We start from the raw sequence: 27,399 nt of genomic DNA on the forward strand, positions 1-27,399 counted from the left end.
CCAGGACTGGAATGTGGACCACGTGGTCGCAGAGGAACAAACGGGTGGAACAGAGAATCATGAAGAGATGTGTATGTGAACTTCGGTTTACAATTACAACCTCAGGTAGGTGACCTGATGCAGCTCTAAGGCACTTTTTGGAGCAGAATCTGGAGCTGTCCATCAGCAAGAGTCCCCATTTCAGTTTCCTCTAGATAGGGAAGTCACCTAAAGATAGGCGAGAAGCAACACCAGGGCAGAATCACCTTGCTCTCTGTCTCCTGCCTCCCTCTCCACAAGTCTTTTACAGTCTAGTTCCTCCACTGATGCCTGGCCAGGGGAAGGAGAAGGGGCAATGCCTACCTTGAGTCTTTCCAGAACATTCCATTCGGTTCTCAAAAACTACCCTTTCACCCTCACAGTTCATCCGTTTCTGCAATATTTATTCAACTTGTGCTACTCTATTAACAAACAGCTGGCACTGCCGCAGAGGAGCTGAACAACTGCTGTCAAGTGTGGCCCGCACGAGACGAGGCAGGGGGTGGGGCCGGGCACTCGGCTCCTGGCCTCTGTGCTCTGTGCCTGGCAAGGGCTGGGCTTAGCAAAGCCAGTGGAACAGACATACCAGCCTCCTGCAGCCCAGCCCTGCCCCACCAGAAGTCCCCAGAGCCAGGCTGCCAGGTGCCCTCCATGTGCTGCCTGGCTCCTCACACAACAGAGGCACACGTCTTCGCAGGTCAGACCCCACGGGACAGCGCTGCCACAGGACGGCTGGTCCAGCCTCATCACTCCACAGGTCCTCGTGCTGGAGACAAGATACGTGGCCTGAGCAGGGGCACATGGTCCCACTGCTGGCCCTGACCCCTCTCATGTCCCTCGGTCTCTGGGAGCTGGCAGATCACACGGCACAGAGTCCTGGGTCGGGACAGCTCTGAGACCAGGATTTCTCTGGAACGGTGCCACTGGCTGCCTTGGTGGGCGAGATCCCTCGAGCAGGAGTCACACTTGGCCCCCTTTGCTTCCCCATGGCGAGAGACGTGACAGGGGCCCGACAGAAGAACTAAGCATTTGGCAACTGATTTAAAAAAACCTGTTCGATTAAAAATAATACAAACCAGCAGTTGTAAAATGCTTACGTGAGCAGAAGCCATTATTCTCTGAGCCACCAAACAGATCTTGTATCATGCAGGTCCTTGGTTACCACTTTCTTGGGGGTAAAAATGAAGTCATCTCCAAATGGGGGGCTGCCTGAAACGTAAGCTGCCTGACCCAGGGCCCAGGAACTGGCTCAGAATAAGGGGGGGAGGGACCCACTTCGCTCTGTGTGCCCCTCATAGGCAGGGCCTGAGCCCCGTGTGTCCCCAAGGGGAGCTGGTTTCGTGCTGGGCCACAGAGCAGCGGTGTACATGGGCTAGACCCACTTCCTCGGCTTACAACTGATAAATGATTAAGACTGACCCCCTTCTTCTGTCCTTCAGTGCTTCTAATAATCCACAAGAATAAGACACAACAGGAGAAACACCACTGTCCTGACTCCAGTGCAGAGGCACAGAGTATCTAAGACAAGCAAAGCATGGTGTCCCTTGGGCTGACTCTGCTTTTGACTTGAAGACTGCTGGCCTATCTCATGATCCACCCTTAGTTTAGATACGGATGGTCCAGTATCTCAGCTGGCAGTGTAATGCATTATAGGATTTATTTTATCAATGACTATGCCATAACTGTGCTTTTTCAAAGCCAAACTTTAAAGTCCTTTCAATTCCTTGACTCCTATTAATAATCCCTTCATTCCACGAACATCCAGTAGCATCTCCTGGGAGCTAGGCAGTGGGTCAGGAATCAGGAAGGCAGGCAGGGAAGCCCCATTCCTGCCAGCTGAAGGGGACAGGAAGGTCCCCTGATGGTCACACCCAGGATGTTAAGAACTGGTATGAATGGAAACAGGAATCTGGGTGCACTGGGGAGGGCGCTGGCCCAGCCAGGGTGAGGGAGGGGCTCCAGCAGAAGTACCAAGTGTTCTGAGTTTTGAAAAATGAATAGGAATCAGGCAGGTGAATAGGCTGGAAAAAGAACAAGCATTTGCAAAACCCTGGGAACTGAGAGGCTGGGCGGGGGGCATGCTGGGCTTGCAGGTGGGTGGGGGACATGGGCCAGGTGGGCAAGAGCCCTGTGCTCTAGGTTGACAAGATCGATCTGGACCCTGATGGCAGAGGCTGGTGAGCCCCTGCGTGGCTGACGTGGGGGAACGATCAATCCACAAGTGATTACCTGAGGGTCCCTGAACAGCTGAGCAGCTCCTGGGACGTCTGCCTTTATTCACTGCTCCTGAGACAACTGCAACTTAAAAGCCTCATTAGCAGGCAGGTCCCCCACCAACAGCTCAGCCCGCCTTCCCTTCCACGATGCCCTCTCTTTGAGGCCACAGCTACTTTCAATTGCAATCTAATTTCAAGAAGTGATAAACATATGCTCATGTTTCCATTTACAAGTTTTTGATTATCAGCCTGGCATTGTAGCTGCAAATTACCCATTTTCTATTATAATTATTTTTACTTCTCTAGATGAAGGAGGAGAAGAAGCACTTTTAAATTACTAAAGTGCCTGAGCCACAGAAGGAGGGACGAAGCAAGTACCACGGCATCTTTAGCCCACGGCAACAAAATAGCAAGAGTTCACAAACTGCCATGCCAGTGTGGCCGTGCTCACTGTGATCCGTTTACCTAAAACCTGGCCCAGGTGACAGCCAGCTAGGGAAGAAGTCGGATGCTAGCACAATGGCTGCTTCTGAGGGCTCTCCAAAAGAAATGCCTTGGAAACTACTTTAGGTGACAGGCAGGTCCCTGGCACTCTTCGGCACTAGCTCTTAAGAGCCTTTTCTATTTCTAGGAGAAATTTTGAAAGGTGTGATTGACACACTCGGATGCGCCACAGCGCTGGGTCATGCTGGGATGGGAATCCAGCTGCACTCACTGGCATCGTGGCCTTTCCATAAGAAGACGGGGCAGGGCCAGGGCTGGTGGGCGCTGGCTGGGATGTGGGGAAGACAGGCCTCCATAATGGATGGGAGGCAATGAATTCGGGTCACTGATTGAAGGGAAACGGATTCTACCATGCAGAGTGCAGACATATTGGCAGCTTAATGTCCCATTTAACTGGCATGTAACGTGAATCGACAGAGTAGCATGCAAATGAGAACGTGGCTGTGGCTTCGAAGGTGCATTGGCAGCTTCGCTTCCCAAGTGCACTCTGGATGAACTGAACAGTGTTATTTAGGGAATGATGGACGCATCAAGAAATTGTGCCATTGCATTGATCTCCAGATTCCCAGCACCTTCCATGTATGACGTGCTTGGTCCTGGGGACAGAGGTGTGGAAGACATGGTCCCTGCCCTCAAGGAACTCATTTTAGAAGGGGAGTAAGACATGGAAAAAACAAGCAGCAACTTAAATGTTCAAAACACCATCTGTAGAAAAACAAAAAATTGTATCATGACTGTTGCAGGAATTCCAAATATTATCGTCTCACATTTTGAATCCTCGTGGGTGACAATAATAAATCAAAATCATACTAAATTGATAATAAAAGCAACAGTTACAGTAGCTAAATGTAAGTGTACTGGGTGCTTTTTAGGTCTACTGGCTCATTTCGGCAGCACCTGTGCCTGTCACGACATGGTCTCGGTGTTCTCTTCAATCTGTGCGAAGGCTGTGCAGAGCATTAGGACCATCTTATTTCTGAGAAGACTGAAGCTGGAGGCCGGGTCAAAGGCGCAGAGCTGAGAAGCACAGGGCAAGCTCCTGTGGGTCACGGGGATGGGCCACGTCACTTTCCACTGCTTCTGAAGCTGCAGAGACCAGCAGAGACCAACAGGAGCGCTGAGGGGCCCAGGCTGCTCCCCAGGGAGCCCCAAGCTCTTTGGTATTCAAGATGGACTCCTTCGGTTTTGGAGGAAGCAATAGACTAATCAGCATATTAACCACCCTTTAGACATCAATCACAGACTCCTCCCTCAAGGCCAAATGGTTCTTCTGAGCATCTGAAGATGCTGGCAGGAGTAAGGAAGAGGACAGCAGGTTAGCTTTAGTGGCACAGGGATCCCAGGGCATTCCACCTCCAGTGGCAGGACAGGGGCCTCCCCAGAGGCCAGCAGGGGTGTGCCCGGGTGGGGGAGGGTGCTCTGAGCACAGTGGGGGTACTGTCACAGGGGTGTCCCACAGGCGCTTGTGCTGTAAGGAGGGCTGCTAAGTCTGCCAAAGAGGGCTCTGGCCAAGGACAGTGTGGGGCTCCCATGAGGAGGACAGCGTGAATGTGGGTGGGCGGGTGGAGGAGCAGGAGGCCACCCTGCACCGTGAGGAAGTCATGTGCGTAGGGCTTAGCAGGGAGTGTGCTGTGAGCGTCACGGCATGGGTGGGCATGTTGTGGCTTGTGCTGAGGGCACGGAGGACCCAGTCCAGAGTGGTGCCTCTGGTCCGTGGTACAGGGTCCACTTGAGAACCCCTAACCAGGCCTGAGAAGGCTGCTCTTGCTCACTGAACCTGCCCAACCCCGGGGACAGTAAGCTCAGGCCCCAGCACCCCCAGCCTCAATATCCCCTGGGTTCAGAATGGCCAGCGAGACATCAGGGTGGCATGTTTGGGGGTCCTGTGGTTGGAGGAACTTGGGAAGTTTCCCTCTCTGTGGCAAAGCCTGGGGACATCTGCAGTTCACATCTAACACAGCTTCTGCAGGTCGTCCCTCCCCAGGCTCGCTGCCCAGGTGAGCACCTGGGAACCAGCACGGGGGAAGGAAGGGCATGCCTCGGCATCTCCCTGCACGGGCCCTGCACGGGGAGCCCAGACTCCGGGGCTTCTCTCTGGGCACTGAGCCCCTTCATAAGGACCCTGGCCTCCACTCCTGGCTCACACCTCCCGGCCTCTGGCCCATCTGACATCTGGGAGGAGCCAGCCCCAGGGAGACCCACTGGGGGGCTCCTGCTGAAGAGCTCAGACAGCAGGGGAGTACTTGCTTTGAATATGTGTATTAACACCCCACCAGCATTATAAAGCTGCCCCAGCATACAGCAAAGGTGAAAGGATTGTAGAGTGAACACCTGGATATCCATCACCTAAATCTATAATTAATATTTTATTAGGTGTATTTGATCGTCCATCTACCCTTCCATTCACTCATCAATCTGGATTCTCCTGATGCCTTTCAAAGATGCAGACAATAGCTAAGCCCATGGCCAACATCATTCTAAATGGAGAAAAACTGAAAGTATTCCCTCTAAAAACTGGAACAAGACAGGGATGCTCTCTTTCACCACATCTATTCAGCATAGTCCTGGAAACTCTAACCAGAGCAATCAGACAGATGTGAAAAATTAAAGGGATACGAATAGGAAAAGAAGAACTCAAACTATCACTACTTGCTGACAACATGATTCTATATTTAGAGGATCCAAAAAAATTCCACCAGAAAACGTCTGGAACTCATAAATGAATTCAGCAAAGTAGCAGGATATAAAATCAATACCCATAAATCAAATGTATTTCTATACATAAACGACAAATTCACTGCAAGAGAAATTAGGAAAACTGCCCCGTTCACAATAGCCTCACCAAAAATAAAATACTTGGGAATCAATCTAACAAAAGAGGTGAAAGAACTTTACAACAAAACCACAGAACACTAAAGAAAGAAATTGAAGAAGACCTTAGAAGATGGAAAGATCTCCCATGTTCTTGGATAGGCAGAATTAATATTGTCAAAATGGCCATACTACCAAAAGTGCTATACAAATTCAATGCAATTCCTATTAAAATCCCAATGCCATTCTTCACAGAAATAGAAAAAGCAATCACGAAATTCATTTGGAAAAATAAGAGACCCAGAATAGCCAAAGCAATCCTTAACAAGAGGAGTGAAGCAGGAGGCATCTCAATACCAGACCTTAAACTATACTACAGAGCAACAGTAACAAAAACAGCATGATATTGGCACCAAAATAGACATGTAGACCAATGGTACAAAATAGAAGACACAGAGACAAACCCACATAAATATAGTTATCTCATACTAGATAAAGGTGCCAAAAATATACAAAGGAGAAAAGATAGCCTCTTCAACAAACGGTGCTGGGAAAACTGGAAATCCATATGTAGGAAAATAAAATTAAACCTCTATCTCTCACCCTGCACAAAAATCAACTCAAAGTGTATCAAAGACTTAGGCACTAGAACAAAGACCCTGTGCTACTAGAAGAAAAAGTAGGCCCAAATCTTCATCACGTCAGCTTAGCCTCACTTCCTTAACAAGACTCCTAAAGTGCAAGAAGTAAAATTAAGAATCAATAAATGAAATGCATTCAAACTAAAAAGCTTCTTCTCAGCAAAGGAAACAATAACATGAAGAGAGAGCCTACAGAATGGGAGAAAAATCTTCACCACATGTAACAGACAGAACATTAATCTCCAGAATATACAAAGAACTCAAAAAAACTTAACACCAAAAAACCAAATAACCCAATCAATAAACGGGCAAAGGAACTGAACAGACACTTCACAGAAGAAATACAATTGATCAACAAACATATGAAAAAATATTCATCATCTATTGCAATCAGAGGAATGTAAATGAAAACTACTCTAAGATTTCAGTCAGAAAGGCAATTACCAAGAATACAAGCAATAGGGCTGGGGAGATAGCTCAGTCGGTAGAGTGCTTGCCTTGCAAGCACAAGGCCCTGGGTTCGATCCCCAACGCCACAAAAAAAAAAAAAAAAAAAAAAAAAAAAAAAAAGAATACAAGCAATAATAAGTACTGGTGAGGATGTGGGGAAAAAGGTGCACTCATACATTGCTAGTGGGACTGCAGATCGGTGCAACTACTTTGCAAAGCAGTATGGAGATTCCTCGGAAAACTTGGAATGGATCCACCATTTGACCCAGCTATCCCACTCCTCAGTTTATACCCAAAGAACTTAAAATCAGCAATACTACAGTGACGCAGCCACATTAATGTTCATAACAGTTCAATTCACAATAGTAAACTATGGAACCAACCTAGATGCTCTTCAACAGATGAATGGATAAAGAAAATGTGCTATATACACACACAATAGAATATTACTCAGCCATAAAGAGGAATGAAATTATGGCATTTGCTGGTAAATGGATGAAACTTGATATTCTCATGCTAAGTGAAATAAGTCAATCCCAAAAAACCAAAGGCCAAATGTTTTCTCTGATAAGTGGATGCTGATCCATAGTAGGGGGTGAGTAGGGAAGAATGAAGGAACTTTGGATTATGTGGAGGGGAGTGAGGGGCGGGGTGGTGGGGATGGGAAGGACGACAGAATGAGACAGACATTATTACCCTACATACATGTGTGAAAAAAAATTTAAAAAAAAGAAAAAGAAATTAAAAAAAAATTTTTAAATGCAGACAGCAGAGCACTTGGCATTCTTCACAGAAATAGAAGGCACATGGCTCCAGAGGTCAGCTTCTCTCTCTGTAGATTTGCTTAGCTTTCCTTTTCCTCCCTCTGGACCCACAATGCATTGCACAACTCTCAAGTGCACCACTGGATGGATTTTGACAAAGGCAGGTGTCCATGGTACTCCAACCCCACCAACATCTGGAACATGCCCTTTGCCGCCGAGCCTGTCCCCCTCCCTGAAGAAACCACTACTCTAACTCTTTCCATCGAGGCTGGTCTTGCCTGATTTGGAACTTTAAGTATAAATGGAATCATACACTGATGCCTCCTGCGTCTGGCTTCACTCAGCACGATGCTTCTGAGATTCATCCACGTTGCTGTGTAAATCGGCAGTGGCTCCTTTTCTGAGTGGTCTTCCATTACTTGGCGATAGATAGCACTCTTCATTCCCCTACTGACCAGTTACTGTATTTCGAGAGTGAAGGTTGTCACCTAATCAGGGCTATGCTGTAACACCACCTGTTTGTCTTGTTGGCAGCTCAGCTGTGCCTGGAGGTAGCGCAGCTTTCCTTGGTCCACGAGGGGGTATGAAGAACAAAAATAAATGTATGTCATCACCTTTGCAATAGAAAAGGATCAAGAAGCACAACCCCACGTGAGGCCTGGTGCCACATGACTGTAATCCCAGCTACTCAGGAGGCTGAGGCAGGAGGATCGCAAACTCAAGGCCAGCCTCAGCAACTTGGCAAGACCCTGTCTCAAAATAAAATTTTTAGAAAGAGCAGGGGATGCGGCTCAGTGGTAGGGTGCTTGCCGAGAATGTGTGAGGTCCTGGGTTCTATCCCCAGGGCTTCAACAAAATCAAAACAAAAACAGGACAGAGCCAGAGTGGAGACTCCCAAGTGTGATGGGATTCAAGATGGCTCCAGGTGAGAATGCCAAAGTGCCAACAGGTAATATATTTGTGTTTATGTCCAATTTCTGGCCTGTTAAATTAGTTTTTCTGCATGAATATGTGATTTACTTTTCCAATAAATCTATTTACATGACAAACCCTTGATCTAAATTAAAATTTTGGAGGGGTTAGCTAAGGGAGACTCCCAAGGCTGTCTGGGGCAGGTGTCTGGAGGAAGCAACGTCTGGAGCCGTGGCTGTCGGTCCCAGCTGCACCTCAGCATCACCTGGGGAACTCTGGCACTCTGCTCTGCCTGGGTCCCACATACGCAGCCCTTCACGTGATCAGTCGCGGCACGTCCAGGCATCAAGAGCTTTAAAAAGCTCCCTAGGTGATTGTAATGTGCAGACTGGGATGAAAAACCTGTTTTAGAAAGTAGCCGTTTTCAAAGACCAGCAGTATCAGCAACCCCCGGGACCTGTTAGAAATGGAAATTCCTAGGTCCCACTCTAGACCTCCTGGATCGGGAATCAGGGTGGGGTCCAGCAAGAAGGCAGAATAAGCCATCAGGTGGTTGTTGCTTGGCATGTGGACCCACTGTCGTAGGGGTCGGTGGGAACGAGCCCTCACCTCCACCCCTACCCCGCTCCCAGGAGGTCTCTACCATGATGGTGCCTATTCATCCAAGGTCATTGCTCAGTCTGACCCAAGCCCAGAGGCACAGCGGGTGGGTGGGTGTCAGACAGTGAGCAGCTGCTGGCCATTTACCAAAGGGATGACATCCTAAGGTCCCACCGTGTCCTAACCTCAATTAATCCCCATGCCAGTTAATCTGCCCTCAGAAAATCGAGTGTTGACTATAATCTTATTTCCACCATGATTTTTGATTACCAGTGACCTCCTTCCACTCCATTACCCTTGTTAATTGAGAATTGACTATGCAGTTAAAATGAATGTTTCCTGCACTAACAGAGCTGTACCAGATTCATCTTAAAGTCCCTCACAGCTCAAAAAATCGGATGCATCTGCAGATATATTGATCTGATTCAATTCATTTCCCCGAGAATTTATGAAATTACCTCTAAGGGGTCATTGGTTATTCATTCGTACACCCAAAGGCTTATAGGAAAGGAAGAGTTTTATTTGGAGGATGACACTGTATTTAGAGTATTTTAATCCAGTATTTGGCAAAGCCTTGCTTCTTGATCAGCAGCAATGTCTCCCTTAAAAGACACTCAGCATAGAACTTGGGATTTGGTGACGGACCCAGCGATACTGTTACCCTAGAGTTAGACGGGACAGGGGAGAACAATTGTCTCAGGTTCTTCTTCAACAGCTGGCCATTTTGATAAGGAAGAATACAAAGGAAGAGGGCTAACAGGAGATCGGGGAATCTGATTATCTGCTCCGATGCTGTGTTTGAAAAATGAACTTTCATGTAAAACCGTAGAGATTACAGAATAGGCCAAAAATAAATAAGCAAATAAATAAGCCGTGCTGGGGAATCCACAGTGACAAATGCAATGCCTATTAAGTAGAATACACCATGGGAAGATGTGTATCAAAATAACATGGTCCTTTTCCTGTATCACAATAAAGCAAAGCAATGTTGCCGCTGTGGAGGGAAAGTCGCCGGGAAGGACAGTCACACAGCAAGGAAGCTTTCCCTGATCAGGCCACAAAGGACGTGGGCCAGCTGTTCCCTATTTACTGGATTTGGGACTGACCCCAGATGGCTGGACAAATGCCCTGTGCACCTTCCAGGCCTGGAATCAGGTCTGGCCGTCTGATACCCTCCTGGACCTCCTCCGCGGTCCCAGCCCCTGCCCTCCCGGCATCAGGTGGCCTTGCTGCGCTCAAGTGACTTGCTTGGGGGTCTTTCCCTGGAGCGCAGGGAACTTCTCACTATGAAACATCAGAAACAGGGAAACACAAACACAGTGAACAGCCACACCAAGGTCCCCAAATGGTCATTCACATGTTGCCGAATTCACTTCACCTCTTTTCCCTGAAGAAAGAACCGTCGTAAACACTATATTTTACCTCTAAGTACTTCAAAAATAAAGGACAGTTCCTAAAACAAGGACTCTCTCTTACTTATCCACCATGTCGTGATCACACCTGACAAAATGAACAATTAACAGAAACGTCCCAGGCCCGTCGAACGCCAGTCCAAACGTCAGTTTGAAAAGTAAACCAGAAACCACGGTTGTGACCAAGAGCAAATGGCAGACATGCACGTGCCCTCAGGTCCTGGAGAAGCAAGGGACCTCTGTCCCACCTGGACTCCATCATCCCAGAGGTGTGGAAGGACAGGAGGGCTGTTCCCTCGTGGGGCTCCACCTGGGGACTTGGGGGGCTCACTCCCATGGGCCACAGCACCCAAACACAGTCCTGCCGATTTCCCTGTCGGCCGTGAAGGACGCCGTCTCTCTTCTTCCCCTGGGGACCAGGGATGTCCAGAGCTGGATCTGGAGCCAGGCGGACCTGGTGTGTAGTCCTGCCCTGCCACTGAGGAGCTCTGGGGCCTTGGGCAAGATGTCTGGCCTCCTGGAACCTGTCTGCTCCTTTCAACATGGTGGGGAAAGACCTGCCGTCAGGGCTGTCCTGAAGATGGCAAGAGACAGCCACGCTGGCCGGTCACTGAGCCCCGAGCAGGTGCCTGGCCCAGGGTATGCTCACTACAGTCCTGCTCACACCGGGGGCCTGAGGGGTGAGGGTCAGGCAGCCCACATACAGATCCCTGAGGCCACAGTGGAGCACCGTGGGGCCAGTCCTGAGCTAGCTCTGGCCTCCTGTCCTGCAGGACAGTGCTGGGGACCTGAAGGAGGAAGGCCGAGCTGATGCTGGGGGCAGAGCACTCCCACAGGTGACACCGGCCACCCCGTTGGGCACCAGGCATCTCCAATAGCAGCACCTCCTACAATCCCAAGCTCCACAGGAGGCACCAACTTGGTTCTTGAAAGACACTGGTCATCGCCTGCCCTCCCTCCCTCTACTCTACATCAATGACCCCCACCTCCACGGTCCACTTGGGCCGTTGCTGTCAGGAAGCATCTCAGCTCTGCTGGGGGCCAGACGTTATCTCCCTGACTCTAAACGCCAGTCTTGAGGTGGGCATGATTACTGCCCCTCGGAGGCGTGATGCTTTCCCATGGCTGTTGTAACAAATCACCCCAAACCAGTGGTTTACGACGACGCACATCTCTTATTTTCCGGTTCTGCCGAGTGAGAAGTCCCAAAGGGACGGAACGCAGACGTGGGCAGGGCAGCTCCTCTCTGCGGGCTCTGGGAAGAAGGCCCTTCTCACCTTTTCCAGCTTCTCTGCCACTTGGCTCGTGGCCCCACTGTCCTCCGGCCAGCCCAGGTCAGTGCCCTCTCTCTCATGCTGCTTCTCCCACTGGCCCTCTCGCCTCCCTCTTGCGCTTAGAAGGACCCTTGGGAAGAGAAGGGCCCCTCCAGAGGACCCAGGACCCTCCCCCTACCTTAAGCTCAGCTCTGGAGCAACCCCGACTTCATCTGCCACCATGGCTCTCCCCTACGTAATCTGCCGTCGTCATAGGGTCCAGGAATTAGGATGTGGGCATTCTGGAAGGGCCACTGCTCCCCCCACCACAGCAGGTGAGGAAGCAGCTCAGCAAGGCAATGGCGCTCACTAGACGCCACACGACCATCAGGTGGTACGAGCTCTGCTCCTGCTACTTCTCCGTGTGGCCTGAGGTCAGTCACTTAACTCCTCTGTCCTCAGACACCTCACCTATAAAATGAAAACATGGTCTCAAGGCTAAGATTTCCTCCAGCATCCAGTTCACAGCTGGGCTTCTGGGCCTCCCCCTGACTATGTGGATCAGAAGGCCGGGGCCTTGTTGAGCCCTCAGCTGGTCTGTCCACCCACCCTCAGGCTCAAATACCGGCCACCAAGAGGGAGATGCAGACTCATGAGCACGGCAGACATCCTTCTCTCCCAGCCGGAATCTTCGGAGCTTTCGTGCTGGACACCACGGAGACACGGATGTCGGGGCCCTTGGGTGATTCCCCCAGTCCCCTGCAAGCACAGCACACCACACCATCCAAAGTCAAGTGCCTTGTGTCTTCCTCCCAATCTCCAGCTTAGAGAAAAGGTTTAAGGTTTCTTTGTACAATGAAAAGAACAAAGCAAGAAAACCAAACAGCAACCAGGGACGTGAAGGCTGTTGTTGAGAGTTCTCATACCACGGCAGGAAAAGCCCCCTTCTCTTTCCTTGATGCACCTTTTATTTTTTGAAGAAAGCACTTTTGTTACAGCGATTTTCAAACATATACAAAAGCAGAGAGATGGGCACAAGGAACCTTTTCCTAACTCCCGGGCCTACCATCCCGGTTCAGGTAGCTTCAGTCTGAAATTCAGATTTGAATTGCCATTGGTGGGGGGCAGCGCCGCTGTGCAGGCCAGCCCGCCTCCCTTTGTTCTGCAAACTGCTCAGCCACCACTTCTCAGGATTCTGGTAATCAAGACGTTTAGAGCACTTGACTTCCTGGAAAAACTGACTGGTCCAGGGGTGGAGACATTATCCCTGCAGGACTAATGAGTCCTGCTCAATCTGCACACTGGGCAAAAGAATGGAGCCATAAACTCCACAGAAGCCCAGAAGTGCCATCTTCCCCACCTTAGAGAATAAAGCCATTCGCAGCGGTAAGAAGATCTGGAAGACAGGGAAGGTCGGATTCCTCTGAGCACCTGGATCCAGCTGGGCCTGATACCCAAATGCTTTTCCATGACAATAGGCGCACTCCTAGTTTTGCTTAACCCAGTTTGGATGAAGTTTTTATTTCCTACAACAGAAAGAATCCTGAATGTGCTGAACGTAGGCCATCCAAGAATGCCTTCTTTAAAGCAACAGGAGCAGCCCTCAGTCTTGCTTGTGTAGCTGAGAGTATGGTCACTTCACTAACAGAATCAACTCACATTCCTTAAGGAATACAGTTCCTAACAGAAACAGCCAAAGGATGCTTCCTCGGGAAGGGAGAATCCCAGGTCCTTCACTTTTTATCTGGACAGCAGTTCATCAGTGATGTCTGGGTGCTGCGATGACCCCCATCCACATCAAAGCCTGCTGGTGGCAGTTTTGAGCAGGACAAGCTGTTGGCAGCAGAGCTGGGCTAGCCTGGGGGACTGGAGGCTGCCCCCAGGACAGGAAGACCAGCACTTCTCAACAGGACCTGAGGGAGGAACCACCCAGGTCTGGGGTGGTAACTGCCACCAAGGACGATGGCGATGGATGAGACTGGAGGAGGTGGGACACAGGCCACCCAGTCACCTTCACCCAGGCACCTCCCCCTGCTCCTCCTCCCTTCTTGTCCCAGCCTCTGCTGTACAGTGTGGGCACACAGCTCTGTGCCAGACAGTGTGGAAATGAGCTGCAGTGGCCATTTCCCTGACCCCTGGGAGCCCATGCAGAGAGGGGTGGCATGGGAGGTGCCCTCTGGCATGAGATGCAGGTGCTGTGGGAAGAGCAGGCCTGTGACTGGCTGGGGCTCGTGAGGGAGGCTCCCGTGTTATTCAGACAGGAAAGAGGACGTCGGTTATTCACCGCAGTACTGACTGGAAGGGTGAAGGGCTGGAGGCAGCTCAGCGGGCACCCTAGAAAACAGGCTCAGAACTCTGCAGGACGCACGGGCAGAACACTGCGTGCCAGAGAGGGGCAGAGACCCTCTACGCAGGCAGTCCTTCCAGACGTATTACTGAGTTAAATACAGCAGGGTGCAGACCGTGAGAGAAGACGACCAGGTTTTATATTAAAAGAGTGAAATTTAAAAATACACATAAATCCTGAGAGAGTGAAAAAAAAAAACCTGGCCAGCAATTGTCCATGGGGAGGTAGGGATAGAAGCTACAGCATGAACGCTTTCAATGTACACATTCATATTTATTTTTTCTTAACTTTTATACCTTATAAATATATTCGCTATTAAAAAGATTAGACTCTAAAGCATAAACCGTCTGTGGCTTTATCGTGGTTTCCTCAGACACGCTGGGGGCTGCGGCAAGAGGCCTCGTCCAACACTGTCCCTGCAGGTCTCCCGTCCACGTGCTCTTCTCAGTGAGACGGCGACGTGTCCCCTTTCACAAGGTGCACGACCTCCTGTCCCCTGAGGCTAGGCAGGCCATAAAGCAACATGGCAGAAGTGACGCAGGGCAGAGCACAGGCGGTGGTCCAGTCACCGGGGTCCTCTTGGGACGTGTGTCCTCAGAGCAGCTGCCTGCTGCGAGAACAGGCCCCGCGCCAAGACACTCCAGCCAGCCTCCCAGCTGAGGCCCCAGCTGCCAGCCGCTGCCACAGGCAGGAAGCCCTTGAGGTGGCGCCAGTCCCAGCCACCCTCTAACTGCTCTTGGATGAGAGACGCAGACGAGCTGCCTAACTGGACCCCTCCACCACCAGAATCGCGACGGACGATGACGGAGTTACTGTTCCTTGCAGGCTTCTCAGTTTTGAGGAGTAGGCCTTCGTTTGTGTGCTTGGCGGACCCTTGATTTCCTGAGACGGCAGCTTGCTGACAAGCTGACAAGTTACCCTTGACTCAGAAATGACCCGACATGGCAAGTGCTTATTGGCCCTGAGAAAGAAGGAATGGTCTAGAAGGAATGAAGCATGCTGACTCTGGAAGCCTACGGGAGGGGCCACAAGAGGAGTCACATACAGGCTGCCGGACACAGAGGCCCAGGCTCCGGAGAGGAGACGTGGTGCAGACGAGGCTGAAGGCATCTATGTAACAGTGACAGTTAAAAAGCAGGTATGTGATGGAGCCATCAGGTGGAGCACACTGAAAAGGAGGCCAGGGAAGCCTGTCCCCACGGCGACTGCCACCAGGGGAAGGCAGCAGGCGAGGGGTCAGAGAAGGGACCACGAGGGAGGAGAGGAAAACTCTGGCGGGGGTCAGAGGCAGCAAATGCTGCGCGGACAACGTGGACAGAGAAGGTCCACAAGACCTGGTAACGTGGAGGTCACTGGGACCAGTAGCAGAGCACTTCTCGAAGTGTAGAAAAAAATAAAAATCTCAATGCATTCCCACCAATACAAGTGACTTCAACCAAACTCGTAAAAAGAGAAAACAGCACGTAATCTGGGGCTACCTGCTTCATCTTCTGGGCAATGAGAAGAAACTGAGGGGGGAAAAATGCAACAATAAAACAAAAAAAAGAAAGAAAGAGGTACAAACATTGAACTAAATAACTATCACCTGCACGCCCTGACCCGTGGGGGCCGCAGGGAGCTCTCTCAGAGGACAGTGGTGATGTCTGCTGCATGCACAGGCACAGCGCGTGGGACAGGGCTGTCCTCTCGGTCTTCCTGGGATGCATCTCAGACCACAGGTTAAAGGGAAATGGCTTCATGTCTCTAAAACATTAGGATCTTGAATTCTTTCTGTACAAATTTTAAAATGCCCATAACTCAAAGCGCTTGAACTTCAGCCACTGACCCGATCGTACTTGCTACGTGAACACTTTTAAATCATTTCTTGGAGTGAAGCCTTTGTTCGTGGCAATGAGTACGCCAAGAGACTTTAATAAACATGTGGCGAGTGGTCACAGAGTCTGCATTATGGCCCCAATTCCTGTTGCTATTCCTCTCCACGCTGTGACAGAAGCAGACAAAATGGGTGGGGACCCACACGAGCAAAGGCGAACCGACGAAGCACCAGCACAGCCACACCTCGTGCCTCAACTGAACAGAGAGTTCGATGAAGAGCTTACTGAATCTTTACTTGGAGGCGGAGCACTTCGGTACAAAGGCAATGGCTACAAAGCATTCATCACAACGCCTCAGGCTGTAACTGCGGCGATTCTCTGCCATCCCCTGGCACTGGTGTCTGTAGTGTATCCAGCACCAATATGAAAGCATGGCACAGGAGGTGTAATCACGGGTTGATACAAATGAGGCTAAATGTTTGTGCCGGATGAAGTTTTCTTCTAAAACCATCTCCGTTTACTAGAGAAATAACAGGAGCTACTATTAAATTATTAAATACCAGCATTATGAAAGAAGGGGACACGTGGTACAGGTAAATCTTATTAAACACTCAGGCCCTCTTTCCGGGTGTTGGCTCACCCCCGTGCAGCTACAGAAAACCAGTTTGGGCCACTGAAGTCCAAGTTTGGAGTCTATTCTGATTCACTGGGGAGAGGATATGGTAATATTTTTCTTAAAGTGTTCCCATAATTTTGGGGGGTTGATATTATGTGATGCAGTCTTCAATGTGATGTAACTGCATCTGTGTCTTAGCGTGGAATTATGACCGTGGGTGTCTTCTGCATAGTCCTCTGGGAGTGCTCCTTGTTTAGGGAATGCCGTTACAGCAGGCGCTGCCAGGGCTGTGCCCCCACCTCAGACCCCACTGTCTTAGAACAGGTCAGCTGGCCTTCCCACTACCAGCATCTGCCTCTCTTTGCCCCCATGCTTCCTTTGGAGATCAGAACCGGCCAGAGGAACCCATGAACTAATTCTCCCTAAGGAACAAAGCTCAACCAGCAACTGACAGGAATCGAGTGTGTAGACCCAGCTCCCGCACCCTGCAAGGATAGCTCTGGGAATTCCCAGCAGGATTACACTCCCGTCCCCACACTGGTGACCTGCTCAATGGCATGCTTCCTGGCCATTTCCCTACTTGTTGGTGCTTCCTGGAATCCACTCCAGATAAACCACTCAGACTCAAATCTTTGTCTCCAATATGACGTGTCATGGCTTCCCCTTGTGTGGCCAAGCCAACGAGTTTGATCTAGGACTCACCGTCGGCTGTTTGTTAGGCTTTGGCCAGCATCAGGCAGCAAAGGATGCGTGCTCACAGGGATAACTGGCAAAAAGAACTGGCAACAAGGTATTGGAGCACCGAAGCCTCAACAAGCCTGAATAGTGCAAGGTGCCCGGTACTGCTGACCTCAGGGTGTGTCACGGACACGGGTGCTGAGACCTCATCAGTGAGGTCCTGAAGGTGCAACCAAAGCCCCACTCCTTCCTGTGCCACTGGAGACCAAAGGGTCAGTAGCCTCCATTAATCAAACACCCCGCGAACCCGAGTCCACAGGATGAGCACATTTGTAGATGTGCCAGGGGACCCAGAATATGGCCCTGGACCACAGACATGGAGGCAGGGATTCCAGGCTACTTTAAAAATTGCTGACTGAAAGATTTAATTCAGGATAAGGCTAAACAGGTGGTGCCCTTAAAACTGAAAACAGCAGAAAGATCATTATTTAACTTGGCTCATTTTAAGATTGTTTTTTAAATTATAGGAATAACAAAGCAAGAAACTTGACACAGTAAAAAAAAATGGTATCTTAAATCCTACTGTTCATATACAACTCTGGTCTCCTTGGAGGGCAGACAGTCTGCCTGCATGGATCCTTAACGGCACTCTGTCCACTGAGCGTGTGCTACCAAGGTTTCCTGAGCTACCAACCTTCACGTTCCTAAGGACCGCGTAATATTCCACTGACCTGGGGTTCTGCAATTTCACAATCCTGCTGTCCTATGCATTCAGACCCCGTCTAAGTTTTCACTATTATCAGTAATGAAGGAGAGAGTGTCTTTATACTGTGCCTATTTCCACTTTTCAGATTCTTTTCTTTTTTTTTTTTTTTTTTTGAGGTGCTGGGGATTGTCAGATTATTTTCTTAAAAGCAGAGTCCCAGAAGAAGCCAAGAGGTAGTGGCATTTCTGTGACACCAGAAACAGGCAGCTCGTCTGCTTTTATCATCTACGATCCTTTGATTACTAACAAAATATAAAGTGGCTAACAGACACTGGCAGCCTTTTTCTCACAAAGAAAGCAGTAAGAAAGATGGGCAATAGCATCCTAAGCGTCTCAGGGAAGGCGGCCAGATGGGGGAATCAAAAGCAGAGCAGGCGTTGATACTAAGGATAGGGTTTGTACAGTAAACACCTGTTTCTGATCTTTAAAATGAACATTCAAAAGTCAGTAATAATTTCAAGTTAAACTCCTACGTACTCATTCAGGTAACAGGTGTTCTGGCCCAATGATCACCTGCTCACAGAGGAACTTCCAGCCTTCTGAGGCTTCGCTTCCCCTGGCCTGGCAGATTCCCCTACACTGACACTCGCTCCCTCCCATCTGCCACTCGTTGAGCCCAGATCCAGTATTTTCATCACTTGTTTACCTCGTTCACCTCTCCCCACCCCAGAAGCAAACCCTGGCTGGTGGCAGGGCTGCCTTGACTGTGGTTTGAGAACTGGCTTGTCAGTGGGCTCCACTCTCCCTCCAGACACTGTGCCCAGGCAGCTAGGAACAGAGTCCAGGCACCTGCCCTGCTGCTCTGCTTCTCCTATGCTAATTCTCTGCTGCAAGGCAGTTCCGGGCTCCTGCCTGGGCTCTGTCCTGCCTTCACACTCCATTTTTATAAGAGGAAGCAAGGGAGGGGGGCTGATGGAGGCAGAAGGCAGGAAGAAGATTGGCTCTAATTTAAAACCATCTGAGGAGCTCTAAAAAGTTCCAGGTTGACTGATGGACACATTTACTCCTCAAAACCCTTTTCATAAATATCCACCACTTAACATGAGCTTTCAAGAGGCATAAATACCATCGCTGTGTGTCAGCCTTTATGGAAGAGAGATTTCCAGAGCTACTTCGCTCCGTGGCTACAAGCCACATGATTACAATCCTATTAAAGCGGTACCCTGGGAATACAGCCTTTACCCGCCGGTCTACACTGCAGCCATTAAACCTGCCCCACCAGGAGGGACGTGGAGGACTTCCCTGTGTCTGCACGGCCAGGCTGGCCTCCTTCCTTTGCTCTGGGGAGGATGACAGCTCATCTCTCGTAATAAGGTCTATATCTAAGGCCAGTGGGGATTGAAGGTATATTTAGTCAACAGCTCAGGCCAAACAAATAAAATAACTAAAAATATTCAGGATATACTAGGGAGAGAGAATGCTTCTCAGGGCTGTTTGGATCCTTTCTTATTTAAACCGAGTCCTTTAGTGTTATAGTCTTCTGTCCTCCTGGAACTGAATGGGCCTGAGGGCAGCATGGTGTCCCTCTGGAGGCCTTGGTTCCTCACCAGGGACAGCACTGGGATGACAGAGCTCTGCACGGGGAGGCCCACCACCCAGGCACCCTGCCACAGCTGCATGCACACAGGTGGGGCCCCTCTCTGGACAGGAGAGGTGGGCTCAGATGGGAGCCCACTAGCCGCTGGGTGATCAAAGCTATGCTGGCCCTCAGGCTGCTGTGCTCAGAGGTAGCAAAGGAAGGAGAAAGCAAACAGGCTTTCAAGTGGATTCTTTCACTTGGAAGGGAGAGGACTCCAGTGTGAGCCTTGCAAGATGGACCTGGGGGTGAGCAGGATGCCCTTTTGTGGCTGCCACCCAGGATGACACTGACAACATCCGAGGAGGGACTCTGAACACCACGGAGTGCGTGACTCGGAGCCTTAGAGTTAGTCCTCCACTTGGCAGCTGTGAAGCCTGAATTGGGGACAGGCAGATAGTGTAGAAATAGGGGATCGGGTCAGAGGGAGGAAATGGAGGCCATGAAAGCCATCTGCATCTGGAAGTTGGAAACTGCCCCTGGGAAAATGGAATGTCAAAGACCTCCGGAGCCCAGGGAGTACCAAATCTACCTGTCCTTATAAGGACTACAGACAGGGAGTTGCTAATGAATGCCTCCTGGGCCCTTACCTGCCAGGATCACTTTGGCCCTCCTCCTGCCCATTTGCTTCTCACTTTTTGCATCTCACCTGCAAAACTGGGCCTAGTCACCTAGTGACATAGGCAGGAAGGAAAGAGATAAGGGGAAAGCACAGGAGAATAAAACCTATAAAAAGGACAAGATTTGCTCATCCTATGGATTCTGCCTTTGGATCCCCTCTTCCACCCAGGAGAAGTCTGCTTTTATTTTTCTTTAATAAAACTTCTTACTTTCTACCCTATGCTTGCCTCGGCGTGCGTGCGTTATGCGTCAACACCTGAGGAAGCGAGACTCGTTAAGGTGACCGGTGGTATCAGCCGGAGCACGACTGTTTTAAAAGTCACATTCTCAGTAAGATTACCTGGTGCATAAAACACTGCTTACAGGATTTATGGAAAATACCCCACGACAGTCTTCAAGGCATGTGAATAAGGAACATGAGCCTCCAATCAACACCCACAGGCTTGCTGAACCTGTGTCGATACTGACTGATCTGTCCCACGTCCCCCTTCTACATGCGGTCATGACACTCAAGGCTCCTCCTTCATGACCACGGGCCCAGTTTGTGATGGGCTGCTGTGTGGACAGTTATGTACCTAATTCTGTTTTCATTAATCTGCCTCAAGACGTGTGCGGCCTTCACAAGGGTCAAGATTAAGTCATTTTAACTCCTTATTCAAATCCCCAGGACACTGCCTGAAGTATTCATGGAAAGAAGAAAGGAAGGGAGAGAGGTAGAACGATGGGCAGGCAGGAGACCTGGACAGCTGTGGAAGTGCTCCCAGCTCGGCAGAGGAGGATTCGGGCCCCTGGAGAAGGGCATGCAGCAGAGGTGCCGGGTTCCACGGGAGGGCAGAGGAGCCCACTTAGGAAGGCTTTCCTGCCTCAGCCTGCAGAGGCCCAGAACTATGGGTGGTGGGAAGCTCTGGCCAGAGGCAGAAAGATGTCAGGCCTCTCACCCAGGGGAGCAAGAAGATGTTAGGCCTCCCTTGGGTGAGAGGCCAGGTCAGAGACAGCACCCCATGAGGTGAGAGCAGGCAGCTCAGACTGGCAGAAGAGATTGTCACCCTTGTGCAAGGCACTTTCGCTCACAAACCTATCCACTCCAGAGCTGATTTCCAGATTCACACTAGCAACAGTTGCCTTGCTATTCTGGGGCTGGGGGTGTAGCTAAGTGCTGAGCTCCTGCCTATGCGCATGAGGCCCAGGGTTCCATCCTCGGCGTGTGCACGCACACAGACGCACACACAAAGTATGCTTTCCTATTTTAATTTCTAAACTGGCACATGGATTATGTGCATGTGACAGAGACGATGACGAGGGAATAGTGAGTCCAGTGTGGTTTGTTAAACACCATCATGTGGAGCTGCACGGCTAAAAGAGTGGGCAGGAGCTGCCGTCCCAAGGCCTGCCCTGCAAAATGGGATCTGTCCATCTCTACTAGGGAACTATGATAAACGAGCACAGACAGACACTGGTCAGGACAAGCCACTTTATTTAAGAGCTTCGACAGCCCAAAGTGGTTTAACATAGATGCATGGAAGATTTATCTAGATGATAAAATACCTGAACTTGAAAGGCACATAAATTATAATTTTCCAGGTTTTTTTTTCTTTTAAGATCTCACAGTCAAGTGCTTTACATAATGAATGAAATGCACATGAATTTGCTGCATTTCATACAAACTGTTTAATGTCTGCAAAGCGCCTTTGCTACCAGATGAGTCAGAGTACAACATCAGTACCACACATCTGTGCCTGTGGTTCATGGGTTGTGTGCATGTGACATCATGGGAAAATAATAAATATAATAAAAATAACACCAGCTATTATTGACTGGTGTTCGCCATACTGCATGGGTGCACTGAGGTCAGAGTTTTGTCTAGTTATCTTGCATAATGCTGAGTTGGGTACAAAGAGGTCCATTTTACAGATGCAAAAGCTTAGGTCTGGTAAACTCCCGTGATGCACGGAAGGTCACAGAGGTGACTTCATCTGACCAAAAAGCTTCATGGTCACCATGAAACTGCAACGTGCATGAACATGCTTGGCCCTTAGCAAAACAAAAAAGTTGTCTTCCTCTGTCTACAGATTTCATTTTTAAAAACACATTTGTACACAGCCAAAAAAGTTTATCTCTGGGCTTATTTTCATTTATTCATCCACGTATTTTGTTCATGGTACTCTGCCAGGTGCAGCGGTTATAAAATTGGACTCCACAGAGAACCAGACAATTCCCATACCCGTTTGGATGGTGGGGGTCAGCAGGGCAAAGGTAGGTAGCCCCCGCAGGGGACCCACATAGGGCCAGGTGTTAAAGGCAACCCCCTGCAAAAGACCATTTTAGGTGTCTTCCAACCTTCCTTCTTCCCCCAACCACCCAACCACCGCTATGGGTTGTGTTTCTGGCCTGAGTCTTCACAAGCTGGGCTGCTGTGCTTTTGACAGAGGCTCCCACAGGCCCTTTATCATGCAGAACGTCCCTCTCATCTGGAGGCCTACGCTTCTGGGGAAACCACCACTAAACTAGATAATCCAACTTCCCCACTAATCACCCTGCACAGTCCCCATGCCCCTACCCCACCCCCAACCTGCCTGCTGCTTCCTTCCATCCAGGATGTCTGCCCAGAACAAGGCATGTACTGTAGCTAGCAGCAGCAGCAGCCTCTTCCCACATGCCTGCACTGCTCAGCATACTTCAGGTATCCAGACAATCCCCAGGATGACCCTCCAAGGAGGCGCTATTGTCATTACTATTTTAGTTCATGCAGGGGAGAGAGACTGTGAGAGTTAATATTTCTTCCTGGCCAATGATGATGAGCACCTGTTTAGCTCGCAACTGTCACACTTCAGGGGACAAGTGACTGCCCAGGGTCAGGGACAGAGCTGTGAAGTGCCAGGTCTGTGACCACTGAGACTCGAGCTTCCCTTCTCTTTCTCTCACAGAGCTGTGGTCTGTGAGAGTGAGCCTGGTGTCCCAGGACTCACCGGGTGGCAGTGCCTGGTGGGGGATGGAAGCAGAGCATCCTTCCCCAGCTGGGTTTCATCAGGTTGGAATTGTCACTCTGTGGCCCACCCCCCACGGGCTCTAGGAGGGCAGTGCCTGTGTCTGATTTCTCAGAATCCTCACAGCAAGGAAGGGTGGGGCCAGTTAAATGTTTGAAGAATGAATAGCTGAACCAGACCTCATATTAGAGAGCAGGCTGCCTGAGAGATTCTACTGGGAACCCCTCACTTGGCAGAGGAGAGGGACCTCTCAGGAGTGGGGAGGGGAGCTTGCTGAATGCAGCCCCAGAGGACACCCAGAGTCCCTGTTGAACACCTTCACCCTTGCTTCCCCAACTGCTCCCCTGGAAAGGCACCTTCACCTACATACAGGGCTTCCATCTTCCCTAAGTAGATACAGTCCCATTTTACAGAGGAGGAAGTCAAGGTTAAGGAACTTGCTTCCCCCACTTCCAGCTCTCTGCAGGCCAGTCCCACTGACTCCCCTTCCTCAAACAAGCCACCTTCTCTCCCAACAAGACGTGCCTGCTCCATGGTTTTCCACACTGGAACTCTGATTCACATGGAAGTTTGACTTCCAGCAGCTTTTGCGGTTGGGGCCCTGATAAACACTGGGCTTTCTACCTTCGCAGCTCTTCCTAGTTCTCCACACCTCTGTGTGCGGACACGGCCCTTCACGCGGCGTGCACCACATTGGTCAGCCTATCTCTGTGACCCCAGTACTTGGCCCAGTGGCGGTGAGCACTGAGCGGTGCACGAGGAAGATTTGTGGGTACTTATGTTAAACTGTCGCGTGCACGCGTGCAGACGGTGGGATCCGAACCCATCCAGGTCCGCCGGCTGCGGTTGGAGTCTAACCCGTAACTGGGGTCAGGTGGACGCAGTGAGAACCCGCAGCGTGGGGAGCAGGGGCGGAACTGTTCAGGGCTACGGGGATCCGCAACTCCGCCACCACCTGGCGCCCAGGTCTCCGCCGCCGACGGGAGTCACGTGGGCACGGGCGTCCAGTCGCGATCCAGGTCCTCGCGGACGCCCACACCAGCAAAGGCGGGCGGGCCAGGGTCCCTGGCTCTGCTTACCTGCGAGTCACGAGGCTCCGCAGTGGCACTGGGGGCGACGGGGACTGGGGATCTGTCCGGCCGAACTTGGGCTATCGACCCGCGCTGGAGGGCAGGGCAGGGATCGCACCTGGTGTCCCGGGGCCTGGACTGTCCTGGGACTGGGACCCACAGTCCCGAGCTAGCCCGCCCCGCCCCCACGCCAGGGGGCGGGGTCTAGGCGCACTTGACCTCGCGCTCTCCGGGCTCCCCGCTGTGGGCGGAGAGTGAGCGAGCAGCTCTGCGGCCGGCTCACTCGCCCGGGCTGGGTCCTAAGGGGACAGGGCCCCACCCGCCCCGCCCCTCGCCAAGCCACGCCCACCACCACCACCCCCGCCGCGCTCCCGCCCTGAGTCCCAACTGTCAGGACCTTTCCCAGTTGGCTTTTTATTTTCCTGTATTTTGAATAACGTTTCCTTCTCATTTTCTTTTAACTTACCTTTTTTTTTAAAGGCCAAATTACAGAATATATACCAAAGTATGCATGAGCACTTTTTACAAAGTAAAATGATCGCCTGTAATGTGCTGCTAATGGAAGCACAGGACCCTCGCCCTTGCTTCTCCCACCCACAACCCTTTTTATCATTTCCTCCGTTTAGTTCTTCTGGTGGTCACCTCTTGTCGCTGAAAAAATAAGCTTACATAGCGATTTCTTGATTTATCTATTGACTTTCTGCCATGTTAGATGAGAATTTACTCTCTTACAGAGCCCCTGCTTCCTTCTCCTGACAAATTTACACCTCTGTTCTCCAGCCCTGCCCTGTGAGGGCTGAGACCTCAAACCAGGAGTGCATGAAGGTTTTCTGGGGCCTGGAGCTTGCACGATTGTGGGGGATGGAGAAGGGGCAGTTTTAGGAAAGAAAGAAAGAAAAAAAATACAGAGCTAGGGCTTGCAAGGGAAAATTTATTTAGGAATGAAAAAAAAAAAACAATTCATCACAAAATCCTGGGTCCTGGGAGATACAGGTCTTTAACCCCTCAGATCTTCTTAGGTAATATGGGTCCCTCATTTGCTTCCCTAATGAAGACTGGCTTCTCTGCTTCCCACCCCCAAACCTCCAAAACTCCTGGCACTCACAAGGGACTTGCAGGGAGGGTCTTGAAGGTCAAGATTCATCAACTTCTGCCAATTGGATTTCCTAAAGAAGTGAATTGGACTGTTCAAAAAAGAGGCATCAAGGATGATGTCAAGGTTGGTATTCCTAACTACAAGGGAGTGCTGTGTGAAACTCACTCTGGGTCCTGACTGTCACCAGATCCTCAGTGTTCCATGAGGTTGGTTGGGCTGAAACAGTGACCCCAGCACAGGGAGCCCCCAGCTAGCACCCCGATGGAGGGTGCCTCCCCACTCAGACTGAAGGGCAGTGTTCATGCCTTCTGGGTCCCTTCTCCCACCTGATAACCTGGGGCAAGTCATTTTACCTTTTCAAGTCTCAGTTTCCTTCCCTGTAATTGAGCCCTACTCCCACTAACTTTGGGGGAGAATTAAGTAGCTTAACATCTAAGTGTACAAGAATAATAGCCTTTGAATCTTCTTTATTAAGTCAATTTATGTCCCAGCATGGTAGGAGTTCCACGAGAAAGCTTGGGGATTTCTAAGAATCTGTGTGTAGCCTGTGGAATGATGGATTGATTAGAGCCCCCAGATTAAAATCGGAGGCCAAGTCATTCTGAGTCGGGTCCCTAGGTCAGGCAGGGAAAGACTGGGCAATGAGTCCCCATGCAAGCGAAGCTTTCTTTCCTGGGCTAGTGAAGGCCAAGGCTTGCTCTAGGAGACAGCCTGGCTTCCAGTGTCCACTTATTATGGGAGATGGGAACCTCACATAACAGCCAAACTTTAGCTAACCTTCGGAGAAGGTGGTGGCTGAGAAATCCATTCTGGAGAGACAGCTGGCTCCTAACTCTCAGAAGGGAAACTACCTAGATGTGAGCAATGTCCTTGGCTGGCTATCACAGGCAGCTACTGGATCACGAGTATGCTGGGGTTAGCATAGTCGGCCCTCTCCTGTATTAGTAACTTTAATTTCTCCTGGATCCTATTTGCCATTACAGCTTAAGGAAAGTGGCTAGGTGATGCCACTGGGAAAGGAGAAGGACTTTATATAGAAGATGGGTTATACTGAGTCCCCCAGAAGCAGGTTCCAAGACTAGTAGTCAAGTGCAAGTAGTTTATTTGGGAGGTGCAGGAATCCCCAGAGGGGAATGGAGGTGTAACACAGGACATGAAAAGCAGCCCCTAGAAGAAGGCATGGAAAAACCTCCACTGTAATAGATAGGAGCCTAATCCTATGGGAATGTTCTAGAAAGCAGTATTTAAAAAAAAACACTTTAAATTATCCCGCCCAAGAAAAGCCTGCAGGAAACACGTCTCTAAGGGGAAACCTGGAACTTACAGATTTGCTCATGATTGTGAATATTTAATAAATTATTTCTAGGCAGAAAAAGAGTTCAAGTTATAATATGACACTATCCTGAAGGATCCTTGTGTCACTTAATGGTGTTCTGATGGAGCCCCATTGAGAACACTCCTTGGGGCAGCAAGGAGTGTGCAGCTGGCCTGGCTGGGAGTCACAGGTTTAGGCTGTGATCTGAGCACATTCTGGAAAACAGGCTCTTGGGTGTGCAGTATGAGACCACACTCTGGATCTACCTCTGCATTTAGATGCACCCATTCCAACCTTGACTTCTGAGCTCTCCCTCAGAAAGAGCAGGGTTTGCCTGGGTGGAAATAAAATGTGAAAAAGGAAACAGGTGGACTTTTAACTGGCTATGCTAATGCCAAGTCTTTCTCCTGCGGCTGTGGAAGCAGGCCTCCACTAGAAAGCCTCCACTACCACTCAACCAGTGACTTTTCACAACACGAGTGGGTTTACAATACACCCCTGCTCAAAAGCCTCCAGTGGCTCCCTCCACAATGAGAATAAAACCTCCCGTTTGCCCGGTGGCTGGCGAGGCCCTTCTGTGTTCTGCCTTGACGAGTTCTCCAAACATTGCTAATCCTTACCTCTGTTCTCCTTGATTATACTGCCCTTCCTTGGACACTGTGATAGTCAGGTTTTCATTGCTGCAACCAAAATACCTGACAAGACAACTTAGAAGAGGAAAAGTTATTTTGGCCCATGGTTTCAGAGGGTTAGTTCATGGTTGGCCAAGTCCATTATAACAGGCCCAAGGTGAGGTAGAACATCATGGTGGAAGGCCATGGAGGACAAGAGCTGCTTCTGGTGGCCAGGAAGCAAAGAGAGATGGAAGAAGGGGCAGTAGGGACGATGCTCCCCTCCGGGGCATGCCCCCAGTGCCCTGCCTCTTCCCACCACAC

At 50.2% G+C, this 27,399-nt stretch overlaps 1 protein-coding gene across 5 annotated transcripts in view; it reads right to left on the reverse strand.

Moving 5' to 3' along the window:
• NMNAT3 (nicotinamide nucleotide adenylyltransferase 3) overlaps nt 1-24,354 on the reverse strand; it is a 112,032-nt gene extending 87,678 nt beyond the window's left edge. For 3 of the 5 annotated variants that reach the window (XM_079100490.1, XM_079100489.1, XM_079100487.1), the window contains exon 1: nt 24,063-24,354. Coding sequence is in view for 1 of the 5 variants with exons in the window: in XM_079100486.1 (XP_078956612.1) it covers nt 11,909-11,969 (61 nt within the window). In the remaining 4 variants the exon portion in view is untranslated. Of the gene's footprint in view, nt 1-11,780; nt 11,864-11,908; nt 12,053-24,062 lie in introns of those variants that run through there. The other 2 variants (XM_079100486.1, XM_079100488.1) reach the window with 2 other exon arrangements.
• Between the last annotated feature and the right edge of the window lie 3,045 nt (nt 24,355-27,399).

Source organism: Sciurus vulgaris (genome assembly GCF_902686455.1).
Source record: "Sciurus vulgaris genome assembly, chromosome: 10".
NCBI lineage: Eukaryota > Metazoa > Chordata > Mammalia > Rodentia > Sciuridae > Sciurus > Sciurus vulgaris.